General features: G+C 58.9%; 1 protein-coding gene and 1 pseudogene across 1 annotated transcript; one reads left to right on the forward strand and one right to left on the reverse strand.

Moving 5' to 3' along the window:
• LOC138102326 (zinc finger protein 850-like) overlaps positions 1 to 19,697 on the reverse strand; it is a 1,260,715-nt pseudogene that overhangs the window by 1,195,314 nt on the left and 45,704 nt on the right.
• LOC138102320 (zinc finger protein 418-like) lies at positions 1,515 to 18,064 on the forward strand. Its single transcript, XM_069000013.1, has 6 exons — positions 1,515 to 1,521; positions 3,381 to 3,459; positions 3,532 to 3,622; positions 3,982 to 4,044; positions 8,747 to 9,156; positions 17,270 to 18,064. Exons 1-6 carry the CDS (start codon positions 1,515 to 1,517, stop codon positions 17,961 to 17,963), a joined length of 1,344 nt encoding a protein of 447 aa, XP_068856114.1. The 3' UTR covers positions 17,964 to 18,064.

Here is a 19,697-nt window from a genome sequence, read left to right on the forward strand (position 1 = left end):
TCCACCTTCTCCTTCAGTAGCTTCTGCAACCCGTCGTGTGGGACTCCATACGGCTGCTTTTCACTTTCGTTTCATCCCTACGATGCGACAAGAACCGTCGGTGAAGAGAGCGTAGCGTGTGTCTTCTGATGGCAGTTGGTTGTACGGTGGAGCTTCTTCAGCACGTGTCACTTGTTCTTGTTCATCAGCGAGACCAAAGTTTTCACCTTCTGGCCAGTTTGTGATTATTTCCAAAATTCCAGGGCGATTCAGTTTTCCGATACAGGCGCGCGCTGTGTGATGAGAGCAATCCATTTGCTCCATGTGGCATTGGTGGCGTGGTGGGTAGAGGGAACCTCTGCTTTGAACATCCACCCCAGCACCGGTAGTCGGGGTGCCAGGAGGAGTTGTGCCTCTGTGCCGATTACCTCTGAGGCGGCTTGGACTCCTTCATAGGCTGCCAAGATTTCCTTCTCTGTGGGAGTGTAGTTGGCTTCAGACCCTCTGTAGCTTCGGCTCCAAAATCCCAGTGGTCGACCTCGAGTCTCACCAGACACCTTCTGCCAAAGGCTCCAGGACAGACCATGGCTCCCAGCTGCAGAGTAGAGCACGTTCTTCACTTTGGGTCCTGTCCTGACTGGGCCAAGGGCTATGGCATGAGCGATTTCCTGCTTGATTTGGGCAAAAGCTTGTTGCTGTTCGGGGCCCCAGTGGAAATTGTTCTTCTTGCAGGTAACCAGGTAAAGAGGACTCACAATCTGGCTGTACTGAGGAATATGCATCCTCCAAAAGCCTATGGCACCTAGGAAAGCTTGTGTTTCCTTCTTGTTGGTCAGTGGAGACATTGCTTTGATCTTATTGACAACCTCAGTGGGAATCTGACGCCGTCCATCTTGCCACTTCACTCCCAGGAACTGGGCTTAATGAATATGGAACAGTTTAAGAGAGTCCTTAAGTCCACAGGAAAATGAATGGAGGGCGCCTCTGGCAATATTGCCAAGCGCCCCAGCGCTGTGATTTGCCTTTGTTCGACTAATAAATGTTCAATATTAGATTGCTAAAAAATTCAGCTTTTGTAGTCATTTTCTTCTGAGAGAGAATAAAGAGAGAAAGAGAGAGAGGGGAAATGAGAGAGACAATAAGAAGAAAGAGAATAGAGTGAGAGTAAAGATAGAGAGAATAAAGACAAACATTGCTGCTAAGGAACGTCCGTGCAGCCCCAAACGCCTTCGCACACCGGCCCCAGTGTCCGTGCTCGGGGCTTGATTTACCAAGATGTGAATATCGATCTCATATCGATATCCAGCTGAGACAGACAAAAGCTCTCTAACAGTTTAGAGTTAGAAAGTGAATGTTTGATTGGCGCCGGACAGCGGCGTGGAACAGCTTCCTAATGCGCAGTGCCCAGGTATGAACGGTTACAGAGTTCATTTAGCCACAAAAGTGATGAGTATCCAAACTACAAATACATATTTCTAACAGTGACCCCTCCCATTCTCCGCTTCGTATGGAAATGAGCTTTAATGGCATTAAGCATGCGCAGTGCGTGCTCTGAATTGAGTGGCTGCTCTCGAATTGGGTCGGTGGTCCCAGACAGATGAAGTAAGCTCATCTCCCTCACTTGCACCTTTTTTGCCTTTCTGAACTTTAACAATCTTAATTACGTTAGTGACCTCCCAATTTCCTCTTGCCTGACTTTTGAATAGGTTCCCACAGAGGGAGGAAATTGGGAATTGTCCTTGTTCCCTACACCAACTGATCAATATTTCTGTTCCTCGTTCTAAGCACAGCTAAACAAACACAGAAATGACAGAGCATCAATTATTCCGTAATCAATTACTGACATCTTAAAAAGCATTTCAAATCTAGCTCTCCTAACTATTTTAATTAACTCTAGTCCAGCTCAAATTCTTTCTTATTCTAACTCATTTCAACCCAGCTAGCCTATAACTAAAATCTTTCTGTTTCTTTTAAATCTATGTTTCAGGGTGTCACCATGGCCACGGGGCTGCCCCAGGGCAGAAATCCCCTGTGGAGATACCGGGACCGACTGTGGGAGATGGGACGCCAAACACACCGGCTTTAGTCTCTTTGGGATGAAGAAGTGAGTTTTTCAGTCTGTTTGGGATAGAAAACTACTTCTGATTGCATCAGCCTGTTATACATGGGGTTTAAAAAGCATAACAAATACTAAAAAGGAATAACGATAAATAGCTGTGGTTCAAAAGGCATAAAGGAATTAGGAGGAACATATCTACTGACAGAGGATTTAATAAAAAGTATACTGTAAAAAAATAATCTGCAATGTTGTCAGTGGGTGTTCTTAGTTTTTTAAAAAATTTTGTATTTCTCATTTCCACTGATCTGCTTTGTTTTGCAACCATTGAAGCTAAAATGAGCAACATCAGGACCAAATCAACAGCTGGGTGCAAAGCCTCAGAATGAATGTGGAGCTAATGGAGGATTCCCGTGCTTTAGACACGTGTGTGCACAGGTGCAGAAAAGCATCGCTCCTTTTGGAGGCTGCATTACAGCACACGGGTGGTAAAATCAGATTGACTCCTGTTTTCACAGGCTTCCCGGGCATCACTTACCAAGGATCTCCTCAAGCCCAGTGAGTGAGCGAGGACAGATCAAGGGTGGTTCTGGATAATCTATTTTCACTCCAATTTTCCAACTCCTCCCACTGGTTTGAAGTGCCAGTGTTCATTGTTGGAGCCAGCACAGTGGAAAGGAGCAGCACAGCTGAACAGAGAAAGCGACTTTTGCCCTCAGAGTAGAGCAAGCAGGAAGGCACACGGCTTGCACACATGAAGGTCTCTTGTCCATTCCAAGAAAAAGGCATCCACCAAAAGCAAAGATTTGTTGGATTCAGTGTAACAATACAGCGATTTCAGGGAAACATTGAAAGGAATGTGATGAATGTGTCTCTGCAAACAGACCCTGTGAATCTGCTGGTAGGCGGGGCCAGGGACTTGTAGGTAGGGAAGTGACAGAAGAAACTATCAGCTCGAGAGTCTTCCTGATGCAGAGTGAAGTAGAACCTGAAACCAGAATCAGCATCCATTGAGCACCTCGGAACCAGCATCAGACCTGGATCCCCCCAGCTCCCAGCACCCAGCCCTGGATCCCCCCAGCTCCCATCATCCAGTCCTGGATCCCCCCAGCTCCCATCATCCAGCCCTGGATCCCCCCAGCTCCCATCACCCAGCCCTGGATCCCCCCAGCTCCCATCACCCAGCCCTGGATCCCCCCAGTTCCCATCATCCAGCCCTGGATCCCCCCAGCTCTCAGCATCCAGCCCTGGACCTGCCCAGCCCCCTCACCCAGCTCTGGAACCACCAGCCCTCAGCTCCCAAGCCTGGACCCCCAGCTCCCATTCACCCGTCTGTGCCCCCCAGATTTCTTCTGCAGCCCCCCCGTGAGAGTGGGGGGTGGGGGCCGAGTGCTGGTGCCCCCCTGCCTGCAGCAGATCCAGCGGTGAGGGGAGTTCGGGGGTCCCTCAGCATTTGGGCTCCCCCGGGATTTGGGGTGAACCCCGCGGGCCCCCAGGATCTCCCTGAACACGCTGACGCTGCCCGTGTGCAGCGAGAAGGTTCATACCCGGCACGGGGTCCCCAGCTCTGTCACCAGCATCGCCCAGGTACCCCAAAACCTCCCGGGAATCCCCAACACCCCCCCGGGGAACCCCAACCTTTCCTGGGACCCCAAAAATATCCCCGGGACCCTCCAAAAACTCCCCAGGATGCAAAGCCCCATACAGACCCCCCAAAACCCTCTCAGGACACCAAAATTCCCACGGGACCTCCCAACACCCCCCGGACCCCCTTGAGAAGGTTTATAACTGGCACAGGGTCCCCATCTCCATCACCGGCAGGGACTCCAAAACAGCCTTGGGACACACAAATATTCCCACCGGGATCACCCAAACCCCCACTTTGGGACTCCTGAAAACCCCCCTCGGGAACCCACAAAACCACCGGGACCCACAAAACCCCCCAGGAGCCCCTCGCGAATGTTCAGCCCCAGCACGGGGTCCCCATCGCCATCATCGGCACCACCCAGGTACCCCCAAACCCTGCCGGTACCCCCAAACCTCGCTGGGACCCCCAAACCCTCCCGGGACCCCCAAACCCCGACCCGGGGCTCCGCTGCCGGAATCAACGGGAATGGTGTTGCCCTTTTAACGGGAGTTATAGTGGGCACCGACTTTCCCGGGGCATCTTAAAGCGCCGATGGCAGAGCGAACCCCAAAATTTCACCCGGGGGGCCTCTCCCGTTTGCTGCACTCGGGGGAGCCCCGAACGGCGACGGGTCCTGGGCTGAGCCCCCCACTCAGCCGGGGGTGGCGAGGGAACGGGGAGGGCTGGGACGGGGTTTGGGGGTGCTGGGGTTAACTGGGGGACCCCAGTGGAACCCCTTTCCCGCTGTCCCACCTCCCCGGATCCCCCCTCTCCCACCCCTTTCCCATTGTTGCCCCAAACCTCCGCTGCCCCAGCTCGCCCTGGGCTGACCCAGCCCTTTCCCATCGTGGCCCGGCCCGGCCCCGCTGCCCCGAGAGCTCCCGGGCCGCGGCCGCAGCGACGGAGGAAGGGCAGGAGGAAGAGGAGGCGGGACAGAGGAGGAGGAAGAGGAGGGACGGGGGGAAGAAGGAGGAGGCGGAGCAGGCGGAGGAGGCTCCACGTGCAGGCAGCGCTCTCTGCATCCGCAGCCGCTCGGGCCGGGAGCATCGCCCGCCCCGCATCCCGCAGGTGCCCGGGGAGGGGGAACTCGGCCCAAACATCCCGGGCGGTGCTTTTGGAGGGGGGAGGGATATTTGGAGCTCGCAGGAAATCTATTTGGGGCTCGCAGTTTCATCCTCTCTGTCGGGGCGGGCGGCGCGATGTTTGGAGCTTGCGGGACTCCAAAGGCGAGCCGCAGATGCCCCTCGGGCGGATATCGGGGGGTCCCGGGCGGTGTTTTTGGGGGTCCCGGTGTCGGTGGCGGCAGAGCCCCGGCGGGGGCGGGGGGATGCGGGTCCCCCCGCGGTGGGGGTTGGGCTTCCCGGGCCGGGCCCTCCGAGCTCTGCCGGGGCCCCGTGGGGACGGCGCGGGGCCGGGGGGGCCGGGGGGACACCGGTTTTGGGGACCCCCGGGAGAGCCGCGGCTTCCCTAAGCGGGACCTCGGAGAGAGGAGAGCCCCAGAAGCCCAAAGCGGGGACCCCGAGAGGGGGGACCCCTGGGATTGGCGGGACCCCGGCGGGGGGGTCTGGGGGCTGCAGGGGCGGCACGGCCGGGAAGTGGGCTCGGGGGTCCCGGGGCCGGGAAAGGGGCTCGGGGGTCCCGGGGCTGGGAAAGGGGCTCGGGGGTCCCGGGGCCGGGAAGGGCTGCTCCCAGTATGAGCCCAGTTCCCTCCCCGAGTGGTTCCAGTTTCCTCATCAGTCCCAGTATGAGCCCAGTATGATCCCAGTATGATCCTGGTCACTTCCCCTCACTCCCTGTTGCTCCCAGTATGAACCCAGTCACTCCCAGTCACCGCCCATTATGATGCAATTTGCCCCCAGCACAGTCTCAGTTGCTCCCAGTTCCTCCCACTTTTGTCCAGTGTGTTCCCAGTTCTCCCAGTTGCCCCAGCATAGTCCCAGTCACTCCCAGTATGATGCCAGACTCTCCCAGCAGGGCCCCAGTCACTCACAATTGCTCCCAGTTGCCCCCAGCACATTCCCAGTCACACCCAGTGTGGTCCCAGTCAGCACCCACATGGTCTCAGACACTCCCAGTATATCCCAGTTGCCCTGACCATTCTCGTGGTCATTCCCAGGCACTCCCAGTTACCTCAGCAGGGATCAGTTGCCCCCAGATTTATCCCAGCCCCTGCCAGTACATCCCAGTTGTCACCAGCATGCATCCTATCATTCCCAGTTCCTCCCAGTGCATCCCCAGTAGGCTCTCAGCATGGGCCTGGTAGCTCCCAGTAACCCCCATTGACACCCGCTATAATCCCAGCAAGGCCCCCGTCACTCCCAGTATGATGCCAGTGGCCCCCAGGGTGTTCCCAGTTGCTCCCTGTCAATGCCAGCATGAGCCCAGTAGCCTCCAGTATGATCCCCATGACTCCCTGTCTCTCCCAGTATATCCCAGTCACCCCCAGCATGCTCCCAGTCACTCCCATTTATTCCCAGCTGCATTCAGCACAATTCCAGTTGCTCACAGCCACTCCCAGTCAATCCCAGTATGATTCCAGTCACCCTCAGTATGATCCCCGTCTCCCCCAGCATGGACCCACTGTGATTCCAGTATGATCCCAGTTGCCCCCAGCATAGTTCCAGTTGTTCCCAGTTCCTCCCAGTATGATCCCAGTTGCCCCTAGAATAGTCCCAGTCATGCCCAGTTTCCCCCAGCATAGATCCAGTTGCTCCCAGGTGCCCCCAGCATGGTCTCATTTCCCCCCAGCATGATCCCAGCTGTTCCCAGTGTGATTCCAGTCACCCCCAGTATGGTTACAGACACTCCCAGTATATCCCAGTTGCCCTCAGCATGTTTGTAGTCATTGCCAGGCACTCCCAGTTGCCCCAGTAAGGTTCCAGTTACCGCAGAATGATCCCAGTCTTTCCCAGTTACTTCCAGGGTCCTCTAGCATGATCCCAGTTTCTGTCAGTTTCCCAAAGTATGGTCCCAGTTGCTCCCAGTATGATCCCAGCTGTGGCCCCAGTTGTGGCCTCAGTTGTGGTCTCAGTGCCCTCAGCATGGTTCCAGTACCTTCCAGTTGATCCCAGTTGCTCCCAATGTGTCCACATTTTCCTCCCAACATGGGCCCAGCAGCTCCCAGCAACCCCCAGCATGGTTCCATTCACACCTGCTGTAATTCCAGTGCCTCCCAGTATGGCCCCAGTAGGACCCGTAGTTACTTCCAGTATGGTCCAGTCACTTCCAGTATGGTCCCAGTGTCCCCAAATGTGATCCCAACTGCTCCCTCTCAATGCCAGTATGATCCCAGTCACCCCCAGCATGGTTACAGTCACTCCCAGTATGACCCCAGTCACTCCCAGATACTCCCAGTATTATTCCAGTCATGCCCAGAGTGACTCCCTGTCACTCCCAGTGTGGGCCCAGTTGCTCCCAGTATGAATCCAGTCACTCCCAGTTACTCCAAATACAAACCCATTTGCTCTCAGCACGGTCTCTGTTGCTCCCAGTCACCTCCAGTATGGTTCCAGTCATGTCCAGCACCTTTCCAGTCCCTCCCAGTCTGATTCCAGTATGGTCGCAGTCATCCTCAGACACTCCCAGTATCATCCCAGTCAGTTCCATTAGGATCCCAGTATGACCCCAGCATGGGCACAGCTGCTCCCATTATCTCCCAGTGTGGTTCCAGTTGAACCCAGTTGCCCCCAGTTCAGACCCAGTCACTCCCCACATGAGGTTGAGCGCTCCCTCCCCCCACCCGTGGGATCATCGCCCCCCATCCCACAGGTGCCCGGGGAGGGGGAGCTCAGCCCAGATATCCCGGGGGGGTTCCCTGGGTTGTGTTTTTTTGGGGGGGATGTTTGGAGAATGAAGAACTCCAAAGCTGAGCAGAAAATGCCCCTTGTGAGGACATTGGGGGTCCCCAGGAGGTGTTTCTGGGGGTCCCGGTGGCGGTGCCAGCAGAGCCCTGGCAGCGGGCAGGGGGATGTGGGGTACGGCCCGTGGTGGGGGTTGGGTCTGCCCGAGTCAGTCACGGCCACCTCCAGCCCGGAGCCAGGAGGGGGAACCTCGGGACCCCCAGAGTGGGACGAGCAGAGAGGGGCAGTACCGGGACCAGGGGAGCCCCAGCAGTCTGGAGGAGCGACCCCCTGTGAGCCCCAGGGCCCCAAAGTGGGGAGCCCCAAAAGGGGGGAGCACCACTATTTGCGGGACCCTCAACAGCCGGGAGAAGGGGAGGGGGGACTCCTTGGACCCCCTGCACCCCGAAGCAGAGAATAAGGGGAGAAGGGACCTGGGGACCCCATAACCCCCAGCATCCCTAAGTGGGGAGACCAAAGCAGGGAGCTTTTGGATTCCTGGACTCTCAGCAGTCTGGGGAGGTTGGAGACCAAGTAGAGAGGGGGACCCCAATAAAAGAGGGACCCCCAGCAGCTGGGACAGGGGGGAACCCCCAAACACCAAAGGGGAGAGACCAGAGACAGGGAACTCCTGAGAGGCTTTTTCAGAGCAGATTTTTATGGACACAGTGCCCAGTGACTTCTAGAGATGGACTTGGGCAGAGGGATCTTACACTCAACACCCTTGTTTCACCCCAAATCAGGATTTCCCATTCCCAACCCTTGGCCAGATGGAGGAGGAGGCTGTGAGGAAGAGGAAGATGCCCCGGGAGCCCCAGGCAGGTGAGGAGGAAGTCAGTGCCCCTTTCCCCTCTCTCCTGCTCCATCTCCCAGCCCAGCATCGCCCCCGGCTGCAGGACAACCCCGCTGCCGACGCCGTCCTGCCGGGGACGGACTGGGGGGATCTCCTTCCCCTTCCCTGTGGCACGGAGGCAAATCCCATCCTCTCCTTGTCCTTCCTCCCCAGACAAGGAGCTGAGGACGGAGCCCAGGGAGGACAAATCCCCGCGGCAGAACCTGGTGGAAGAGGCCATTTTGAGCAGCTCCATGGCACAGGAATCCAACGGGGAGGAAAAGCCCCAGAGATCCCGCAGGAGGAGGGGCTGCAAACGCAGCCCAGGGTGCTCTGAGGAGGAAAGACCCACCCTGTGCCAGGAAGGCAGCCAGAGATCCAGCCAGAGGCCAGAGCTGGTGGTTCATGAGCAGCTTCACAATGGGGAGAAGCCCCACATGTGTGGGGAATGTGGGAAGAGCTTCAGGTGGAGCTCCTACCTGATCGACCACCAGAGGATCCACACTGGGGAGAAGCCCTATGAATGTGGGGAATGTGGGAAGAGCTTCAGCTGGACCTCCAACCTGATCCGCCACCGGCGCATCCACACTGGGGAGAGGCCCTACGAGTGTCCTGAGTGTGGGAAGAGGTTTCAGAGCAGCTCCAATCTCCTCCTGCACGAGCGGATTCACACGGATGAGAGGCCCTTCCGCTGCCCCGACTGCAGGAAGGGATTCAAGCAAAACTCCACCCTCATCACCCACCGGCGCATCCACACCGGGGAGAGGCCCTACGAGTGTCCCCAGTGTGGGAAGAGCTTCTCCAGGAGCTCTCACTTGACCCAACACCAATGGAGGCACCACTAAGGGAAGCCCTGCGAGTGCCCCGACTGCGGGAAGAGCTTTGTCCTCTGCTCCAAATCCATCTCCCATCAGAGGAGCCACGTTTGGCAGAGCCCTGGTGGCCCACATTCCCTGTGATCCAGGTTGGGAAGAGCCCTGGCTGGTGCTCTCCACGTTCTCCTGGATCCCCGTAGGCACCTGGGTGAACGCAGGGGCAGGAACATCCATCAGGACTCAGATCAACATTGGAAATTCATTGGGAAGAGCTGATTTTTTAACTTTATGCCCTAAAAATTTTCATCTACTCTGTCCAATTGTTTCTTCTGGTGGTATCAAGCCACCCTGGATGATCTTGGAGGTCTTTTGCAGCCTAAGTAATTTCTATGTTAATCCCATTGAAACAGCAAAAATTGGGGTAAAAATAAAAATTTAAAGACATCTAAAGCTGCACCATTTTCCCGCAATTTGGGGGTGAATTTGGGGTTCAGGGGAATATTTGGGAGGATCTGAGTGTTGTGGGGCTGTGAAGCCAGGCAGATTGGGGCCACAATCTCACAGTTGTGGGGGCAGAACGTGTGCACCTGAGCCCGTCTGTTCTCCAGGAATTCCAGTTGTGTGTCCCAGTCCCTTCCCTGGGTCTGCCCATCCAGGGTGTCCCCCCCAAAGTGCCCAAATCGCTGCTGAAGTGCCTGAGCTGCTCTGGGTTGTGGATGTTCCTGTCCACCAACCTGTCCTGGTCAGTGCCATGGGGGCTGGGAGGGGGTCTGAGGGGACTGGGCTGGGCTTTTGAGCCTCTTGGGGCCATTTGAGGTGCTGGGAGGGGGTTTGGGGGGCTTTTTGTGCAGTCTTCAAGGGAGTTTTGGGGTGCTGGCAGGGCTGTGTGTCTTGGAGAGAATTTGGGAGGGTGTTGGGGGAGATGGGAAGGGGTTTTGGTGGTTTTTGGGATCATTTATGATGCAGGGTGTGGTTGGGGGAGTCCTGGCAAGGAGATTTGGGGGGCTTTGAGAGGTCCAAGATTGGCTCTGGGGCTGGGTGGGGGTTTTAGGGCAGGTGTGACCTCCCCCAAGACCCCCAAAGCTGCCACCAGACCCCATCCCCCAAGATGCTGCCGGGGGTCAGGGGCTCCATGTTGGGGTTCATCCTCCTGGCACTGTGGGAGAAGGTGAGGGGGGTCCCGAGGGGCCGTGTGTGTCCCCCCAGAGCGTGTGTGACCCCCCCCATCCCAGTGTCACCCCCTTTTCCCTGCCCACAGGGCTCCTGAGCCAGCCCCTGCTGCCCCGGGAGGGAATTTGGGGAGGGGGCAGAGGGGATGCGCAGCCCCCGCGGGGGGATGACCCCGGCCCAGCGCCCTTCGTTCAGCACCGAGCTGGGCTTGGGGCCGCAGGAGGAAGAGGCCGATGGGAAGCAGATCCTGCAGGGGGGACAGGGCTTGGGCTCAGGGCAAGGTCCTGCCCTGCACACCTGGCTCAGGTGTGAGCCTGCCCCGGGAAGGGAGCGGGACATTCCCATCCCCACGGATCAGGGCTGGGAGCAGCGCTGGGAGCACGGACATGGACGTGGCTGTGGGGTCAGTTGCTCTCGGCGTTCTCGGAGGGAGAAGCTGCTGGTTCTTTTCGGCCGTTTTTTCTTTCCGCGGACAAAGATCCCAGGACCCCCGGCCCACCTTCCCTATCCCACTGGAGGCCAGGCTGTGGCTGCCCTGCCCCGCTGCTGCTTCGAGCCTTCGCTTCGTTGTAGCCGTGCTCGCCCTGCCTGCCTGGACCTCCGGGGGGGTTCCCCGCTTGGATACATCGCATCTGCCCCCCAGGATTTGTGCTCATCCCTGCCGTTCCAGCCTGCTGTTCCCGAGGGTCCGGCCGGACACCGGGATCGGCTGCCCAGGGGTTTGTGAAGCCTTTGTTCCATCCCTTCCCAGATCCCAGGGCACCGGTGCCGCGTGCTCCCCGAGCTCGCTCCGGAGCGCCCCCTGCAGCCGCGGGGGAACCATCGCACCTGCCCTGCTCACCGGGAGCCGCCAGCGCCCCTGCCGGCTGCGAGCGGAACTGCACCCAAGGGGAAAGGGCCCGACAGCCGAGAGGGCTGGGACTGGGTTTGTGTTTGCTGTTACTGCCAGAGTTGTTGTTGTTTGTTTGACTGGTTATATATATAATAGTAAAGAGCTGTTATTCCTATTTCCCACATCTTTGCCTAAAGGCCCTTGATTTCAAAATTATAATAACTCAGAGGGGAAGGGGTTATATCTGCCACTTCAAGGGAGGCTTCTGCCTTCCTTAGCAGGCACCTGTCCTTCAAAACCAAGACAACGAGCTAGCCTGCTTTTTGCAGAGGTGTCTTTGGTTCCAACAAGGCCCCGCTGTGTCTCAGTGCACCCTGGCTTCCATGCGGATCTGGAGTATCACAAAGGCTCCTTGGTTCCACCAGGTCCTGCTGTGTCACAATGGATCCTGTGCTCCATGAGGCCCTCCAAAGTCATCATGGAGGCTTGCTTCCATGAGGTTCCATGATGTGCCAGTGGTCATCTTGGTTCCCGGAGTTTCCTTAGTGTCACAATGCTCTCCATGCTTCCATGATTCCCCACAATGTCCCAATGCTCTCCATGCTTGCATTAGGCCCTGCTTTGCCACAATGGTCCCCTTGTTTCCATGAGGCCCCGCTGTGTCACAATGGACTATGGTTCCATGATGCTCCGTGGTGTCACCATGGTCTTCTTGAATCCGCAGTGTAACAATGGACCATTGGTTCCATGCGGCCTGGCCGTGTCACCATGGGCTCCTTGATTCCATGATTCCCCACGGTGTCACAATGGAGCCTTGTTTCTAGGAGGTTCTGTACTGTCACAATTGTCTCCTTGATGCCATCAGCCCCTGCAGTGTCACAAAGGCTCCTTGGTTCCATGAGGAACACAAAAGCTTTGCAAAAACATTGAGCCACAGCTGCTGAACACAGCTGGCAACATCTGCTTGCATCAAAAGAGGGCTTCAAGCTGAGAATGGCACCAGCAGCTTCCATCTGCAACAGACACCCAGGGAAAGGACAGGCTGTGCTGGTCTGGACAAATGTGGAGGAAAATATCCTCTGGTAGAAGGCAGGTTACACCCAGCCCTCCCCCACCAGGTTCGGGAAAAAAGCATTTTCCTGGGAAGAAAGTGAAAGAGATAAAAACTGTTTATTTAACAAACACACAGGAAAAGGATAACAATGCTAAATAGTAAAACCTCTCGCTGTGGAGCGAAACCTGGGATACTTGGAGAGTCCTTCCGTGTTTCAGTGGGGTCTCCTGAAACATCCCTAGACAGCGAGGCCCATGGAAAGAAATAGGGAGCGATTCTTGAGAGAAGTTTCAGAGCTCTTTCTTCTCCAGCCACATGGGCGGGGCACTGCCAAAGAACTGAGCAATCACGGCACAAGCAGGGCCCTCCTGGCACAGGGCAACACAAAATAACCAGTGCTGAACAGGATTAGGGCACATGTGAGCAGGGAGCAGGGAGACCCCCGTGCTCAGGCCATGCCTCTACCCCAGGGTCCCCTCTCCCATGACCTCATGGCAGGGGGGAGGAACCCCAACACTTCTGGAGGTGTAGTCTCCCTCCTCCTCCTTGGAGCTGGCTCATGGGCCCACATTCAGGGCCCCCACCTCGGGCGAAAATTCTCCCAATGTGGTCTGATGTTGAAACAGTCAAGAAGAGAAGAAGGGAAAAAAACCCCCAAAGTCCCAGGAGAACAAAGTTCAACTCTCCATCTCCCTGCAGAGAAAAGGAGCTGAAAACTGGCTCAAAAGCAAGAAGGTTGCTTCCTCCGCCCTTGCTGCAAGCAGGATGCAGAGGAGTGTGTATGTGTGTCCTTGAACAAACGCTCTGAGAAGTTTGTCCGGTTTTTTTTTCCTCTCCCCCCCCTCAGGCTCAGTTGAAAGGCACAGAAATGCACAAAGTTAACTTCTGGGCATAGAGCAGCCATAGGGGATACACATCCTAAAGTCACCCCAAGACACAGGCACAGAGAATTCAGTGGAAAGACTCCGAGAATTCTGCTCCCAGAGATCATTCCTGCTCACACTGACCCTTGTAGAAAGGGGCCATCATTCCAGGCAGCCTGTACTGAGCATGTGGCTCCTGAATGGGGTTTGTTGTTTAGGAAACCTGCTCAGGCTTTTCCATTCTTTCCTTGCAAACAGGAAAACTTCTCCTGGGCCTGTGTGCAGGCAGAGCCCTGAGGAGAGCAGGTGGCACATGGTGCGCTGGGCTGGGGCAGCCAGCTGCAGAGCTCAAGGGAAGAAGCCCAAAGTGGCACAATGGCTCCTTGCCTTCACATGCAACACCTGGGTCACAATGGTCTCCTTGATTCCATGAGGCCCCACTGTGTCACAATGGCTCCTTGGTTCCATGCGGTTCCGCAGTGTCACCATGGTCTCCTTTGATCCACATTGTCATAATGGACAGAAGGAGCCGGGCGGCGGCGGGGGCTGAACCCTGGCAGCAGCGAGGATGAAGAAGAGGAAGAAGAGGAAGAATAGGAAGAAGAGGAAGGGGCCGGGGCCGCCTGCGGTGTCCGATCCCCGGCAGCAGCGGGGAGGCCTCGGGCAGCGGCGGCGGGGGGGGCCCTTTGGAGCCGCCCCGAGGGCTCGGTGCCGCCCCGGGCCCCTGAAGGAGCCGCTCGGCGGGACGGGCGAGCTGGGAACGAGAGAAAACCGCGAGAAAAGAAGAAAATCCGATCAAAGAGCCGCACCGAGGGGCGTCTCCGCCGGCCCGTGGCACCCAGAAACCCGAAAAATCGCTGCCATGCACTAAAGAACCTTTCCGTGCGCAGCCAGGGGCGCAGAGGGGGGATCCTTATGAAGTCCCCTCCCCTCAGTCCCTCCTGGCACGGCCGGGCATTAGCGCAGCTCCCGGGGCTGTGTCCCGGCACCGGCTGCTGCCCCAGGGCACGGGGCTGCCGCGCTCGGGCATTAAACGCGACAGATTTGGGGAGCAGGGACAGCCACAGAAAGCCTCGGGGAGCCCTCGGGAGCCTGGAGCTGCACGAGGGCCACAAAGGATGCCCTGGACACAGCGATGGCCCCAGCAGCGGCTCTGCCCCCCAGCACGGGGCTGTGTCCCAGACCCCCCGCTCCAGCCCGAGGTTTGGGGGCGGCAGCGGAGCTGCTGGACGGAGGACGGCTGGAGGAGCAGGAGCGGGAGGAAGAGGAGGGATAAAGGGGGAGGGGCGGGAGGAAGAGGCGGGCCAGAGGGGGCAGGAAGAGGAGCCTCCATGTGCATCCATCGCTCTCTGTGTCCGCAGCTCTCGGCCTCGGGAACACCGCTCCCCCCATCCCGCAGGTGACCGGGGAGGGGCAGCTCGCCCCAAATATCTTGGGCGGTGCCTGGGGTTGTTTTGGGAGAGGGGATTTTTGGAGCTTGGAGGACTCCAGCACCGAGCCCCAAATATCTTTGTTGGTTCCTGGGGAAGGGGGGTTTGGTGGGGCGGGGGAGGGGAGGCGGATGTTTGGATCTTGCAGGGCTCCGAATGTGAGTCGCAAATGCCCCTTGGGGGATATTGGGGAGCCCCCGGCACGCGGGGTTTTGGGGGTCCCGGTGGCGGCTGCCGGGAGAAATGGGATGGGGCGGGATGGGGCCCGGGAAGGGTGGGATGTGGATTGGGGTGTGGGATGAAGTGTGGCGGAGGGGGATGGGCGGGATGGGGCCTGGGATGAGGCAGGCGAAGGTTGGGGATGATGAGGCCGGGGGGACCCCAGTCCTCAGGGGCCTGCGGGGTATCCGCCAGCTCCGAGGGAGTTTTGGGGCACCCCTAATCCTGAGGGGGCGGTGCTGGCAGCGGGGGACACGTGGCTCCGGCACCTCTGGCCCCAGCTGAGCCCCCCCCGCCCCCAGCGCCCCCCGGAGCGGAATTTGGGGAGGGGGAGGTGGGGGCGGCCAGGCCGGGCCCCCCCGCGCTGTCCCGGCGGGGGCCGAGTGCGGGCGGGAGCCCCGCGGGGCCCGGCCCTGCCCGGGCACGGCTGATGCCGCCCGCCCGCGCTCCGCACTGGTCCGGACTGGTGCTCCCAGTGCCGTGCGGGGCGGGGCCGCTCTGGGGACCCCCCAGGGCACAGCGCGGCTGCTTTGGGGCTGTCGGCAGCGCCCGGCGCTGGGCATGGGGCGTGTGGGGGCAGCTGGGGCCGCACTGGTGGCACTGGTGGTGCTGGGAGCCCCCCCGGGCGCGGGGTGAGCGGTGAGAAGGGGGGCGGGTCTGGGACCCCAAATGGAGCGAAATGGGGAATGGAACCCCCAAAGGGAGCAGGAGGGGCCTGGAACCCCCAAAACCAAGGCCGGGGGAGGGGAGGTGGGGATTGGGGATGGGGAAGGTGCAGAAGGAGGAGGGGAAGAGGGGGCTGGGACCCCCAAAGAAAGCGGGATGGGGATGGGACACCCAAATTGAGCTGGAATGGGGCTGTGGATTGGGGGAACGCTGAGAAAGGGGAGGAGAGGGGAGGGAAAGGTGGGGTTGGGACAGAAGACGAGCGGTTCCATGGGGGTGCAGCCCTGTCCCCCAGCACCTGAGCCCTGGAGCGATTCCCTGGGGCTCTGGGGAAGGGAGGGATCCGCACTGGGGGGGTCCCCAACCCCCCTGTCCATCCCTGGGGCTGATCGGGGGCTCCCCCCACACAGCAGCCGGTGCTGCGGCAGCCGTGGGACAGAGGGGGTGGGAAAGGGGGGTCAGGGTGGGAGTGGAGGAGGAGTGGGAGGAAGAGGAGGGAGAGAGGAGGAGGAGGAGCTGGAGAACCACGAGGTTCCACCGCCCGCCCACTGTGTCCGCAGCACCCCCAGCCCCGGTAGCATCTTCCCCCCCATCCTGCAGGTGAGCGGGGAGGGGGAGCTCACCCCAAATCTGTCGGGGGGGTCACCAGAAGGGGTTTTTTTGGCGGGGTGTTTGGAGCTTGCAGATTCTGGAATCGAGCCCTAGATGTCCTTGCATGTCCCTGGGAGGGATTTTTTGGGCCAGATGGGACATGTGGATCTTGCAGGACTCCAAAGCTGAGCCATAATTGCCCCTTGGGGGTCTTGGGAGGTCCATGTGAGGATCGCCCAGTACTGGCAGGGTGGGACACTGGGTTTGGGGATCCCCAGGAGAGCTGGGGGCTGGAACACAGGACCCCTGGAGTGGGGAGAGCAGAGAGGGACGATACCAGAGCTGGGGGACCCCCAAGAGCCTGGAGGGGTGGGGGGGCCTGGAGATGAGGTGGGGCTGGGACCCCTCAGCCCTAAAAGGGGCGGTGAGGAGAAGGGGGAGCCCCAAGTGCCTGGAGTGGAGGGAGGCTGAAGAGGGAGACCCTGGGACCTCTGGGAGCCAAAGCAAAATCGGGAAAAAAGGGACCTATGAGACCCCCAAACCCCCCCAGCATCCCTAAGCAGGACCCCAGAGAGGGGGATCCCCAGGACGCACGGGACCCCCAGCAGCCCTGACAAGGGGGACCCCCAGAACCCCAAAGTGAGGAGACTGGAAAGGGGGAACTCCTGGAGGCTTTTTTTGGAGTCACTCTTGGTTTTTTGTTGATTTTATGGACACCAGGTACCCGGTGACTTCTAGAGGTGGACTTGGGCAGGAGGAACCCCCAACCCAACACACTCATCCCTTGTTTCTCCATAAACCAGGATTTCCCATTCCCAACCCTTGGCCAGATGGAGGAGGAGGCTGTGAGGAAGAGGAAGATGCCCTGGGAGCCCCAGGCAGGTGAGGAGGAAGTCAGTGCCCCTTTCCCCCTCTCTCCTGCTCCATCTCCCAGCCCAGCATCGCCCCCGGCTGCAGGACAACCCCGCTGCCGACGCCGTCCTGCCGGGGACGGACTGGGGGGATCTCCTTCCCCTTCCCTGTGGCACGGAGGCAAATCCCATCCTCTCCTTGTCCTTCCTCCCCAGACAAGGAGCTGAGGACGGAGCCCAGGGAGGACAAATCCCCAGGGCAGAACCTGGTGGAAGAGGCCGTTTTGAGCGGCTCCATGGCGCAGGAATCCAACAGGGAGGAAAAGCCCTGGAGATCCCACAGGAGGAGGGGCTGCAAATGCAGCCCAGGGTGCTCTGAGGAGGAAAGACCCACCCTGTGCCTGGAAGGAGGCCGGAGATGCAGCCAGAGGCCAGAGCTGGTGGTTCATGAGCAGCTTCACGATGGGGAGAAGCCCCACACATGTGGGGAATGTGGGAAGAGCTTCAGGCAGAGCTCCCACCTGATCAACCACCAGAGGATCCACACTGGGGAGAGGCCCTATGAGTGTGGGGAATGTGGGAAGAGCTTCAGACAGAGCTCCAACCTGATCGACCACGAGAGGATCCACACCGGGGAGAGGCCCTACGAGTGTGGGGAATGTGGGAAGAGCTTCAGACGGAGCTCCCACCTGATCTGCCACCAGATGATCCACACTGGGGAGAGGCCCTACGAGTGTGGGGAATGTGGGAAGAGCTTCAGCCAGAGCTCCAGCCTGATCCGCCACCAGCGCATCCACACCGGGGAGAGGCCCTACGAGTGTCCTGAGTGTGGGAAGAGGTTTCACACCAGCTCCACTCTCCTCCTGCACGAGCGGATTCACACGGATGAGAGGCCCTTCCGCTGCCCTGACTGCAGGAAGGGCTTCAAGCAAAACTCCACCCTCATCATCCATCGGCGCATCCACACTGGGGAGAGGCCCTATGAGTGTCCCCAGTGTGGGAAGAGCTTCTCAGAGAGGTCCTCCTTGATCGTCCACCGGCGCATCCACACCGGGGAGAGGCCCTACGAGTGTCCCCAGTGTGGGAAGAGCTTCTCCAGGAGCTCTCACTTGACCAGACACCAACGGAGGCACCGCTAAGGGAAGCCCTGCGAGTGCCCCGACTGCAGGAAGAGCTTTGTCCTCTGCTCCAACTCCATCTCCCAACAGAGGAGCCACGTTTGGCAGAGCCCTGGTGACCCACATTCCCTGTGATCCAGTTTGGGAAGACCCCTGGCTGGTGCTCTCCACGTTCTCCTGGATCTCTGGTGGCACCTGTGTGAACACAGGGGCAGGAACATCCATCGGGACTCAGATCGTCATTGGAAATTCATTGGGAAGAGCTGATTTTTTAACTTTACACCCCAAAATTTTCATCTGCTCTGTCCAATTGTTTTTTCTGGTGGTATCAAGCAACCCTGGATGACCTTGGAGATCTTCTGCAGCCTAAGTAATTTCTGTGTTAATCCCACTGAAACAACCAAAATTGGGGTAGAAATAAAGAAATTAAACAAAGAGATCTAAAGCGGCACCATTTTACCGGAATTTGGGGTTGAATTTGGGGTTCAGAGGAATATTTGGGAGGATCTGAGTGTTGTGGGGCTGTGAAGCCAGGCAGACTGGGGCCGCAATCTTGTACTTGTGTTGTCAGAACGTGTCCACCTGAGCCCACCTATTCTACAGGAATTCTGGTTGTCTGTCCCAGTCCCTGCTCTGGGTCTCTCCCTTTGGAGTGTGACGTCCAAAGTGCCCAAATCGCTGCTGAAGTGCCTGAGCTGCTCTGGGCTGTGGATGCTCCTGTCCCCCAGCCTGTCCTGGTCGATGCCATGGGGGCTGGGAGGGGGTCTGGGGGGCTCCTTGGGGGACTGGGAGGGGCTTTTGTGGCTCTTGAGGGCATTTGTGGTTCTTGGAGGGGCCTTTTAGGGTGGTCTCTGAGAGAGTTTTGGTGATCTTGGCTGGGCAGTGTGGCTTGGAGAGAATTTTGTGGTTCTTGGGGTCATTTATGATGCAGGGAGTGGTTGGGGGAGTCCTGGCCAGGAGCTGTGGGGTGGTTTGAGGGGTCTGGGAGTGGCTGTAGGGCTGGGAGGGGGTTTTAGGGCCTCTCCCCCAGACTCCAAAACTGCCACCAGACCCCACCCCCAAGATGCTGCTGGGGGTCGGGGATTCCATGTTGGGGTTCATCCTCCTGGCACTGCAGGAGAAGGTGAGGGGGGTCCCCAGGGGCCGTGTGTGTCCCCCCAGAGCGTGTGTGACCCCCCCATCCCAGTGTCACCCCCTTTTCCCTGCCCACAGGGCTCCTGAGCCAGCCCCTGCTGCCCCGGGAGGGAATTTGGGGAGGGGGCAGAGGGGGTGCGCAGCCCCCGCCGGGGGATGACCCCGGCCCAGCGCCCTTCGTTCAGCACCGAGCTGGGCTTGGGGCCGCAGGAGGAAGAGGCCGATGGGAAGCAGATCCTGCAGGGGGGACAGGGCTTGGGCTCAGGGCAAGGTCCTGCCCTGCACACCTGGCTCAGGTGTGAGCCTGCCCCGGGAAGGGAGCGGGACATTCCCATCCCCACGGATCAGGGCTGGCAGCAGCGCTGGGAGCACGGACATGGAAATCCTGGGAGCCACTGGGACCGCACTGGGGGGTGAATGATCCCCCCCAGCACCTTTCCAGGCCGCCCTGCGACCTGAGAAATGCTCGCTGGGCCTCGGCCTTGGCCAAGAGCCCCCGGGCTCAGCTGCTCTGAGCTCAGGCGCTGCCGGCTCCCGCAGCCCGCCCAGGGCCGCCCTGCCCGTGCCGGGGCTGTGCTGGAATTCTCTGCTGCTGCTGGGCCACTCGGGGGGTCTGGCCCC

This window comes from Aphelocoma coerulescens, unplaced genomic scaffold (assembly GCF_041296385.1).
Source record: "Aphelocoma coerulescens isolate FSJ_1873_10779 unplaced genomic scaffold, UR_Acoe_1.0 HiC_scaffold_70, whole genome shotgun sequence".
NCBI lineage: Eukaryota > Metazoa > Chordata > Aves > Passeriformes > Corvidae > Aphelocoma > Aphelocoma coerulescens.

Excerpts from the sequence above, each read along its gene's own strand:
- LOC138102320 (XM_069000013.1), top strand. Across the intron at positions 4,045-8,746 it reads CCATCATCGGCACCACCCAG|CTTCACAATGGGGAGAAGCC; the intron begins GTACCCCCAAAC and ends GTTCATGAGCAG. Across the intron at positions 9,157-17,269 it reads AGGAGCTCTCACTTGACCCA|TCATGAGCAGCTTCACGATG; the intron begins ACACCAATGGAG and ends AGAGCTGGTGGT.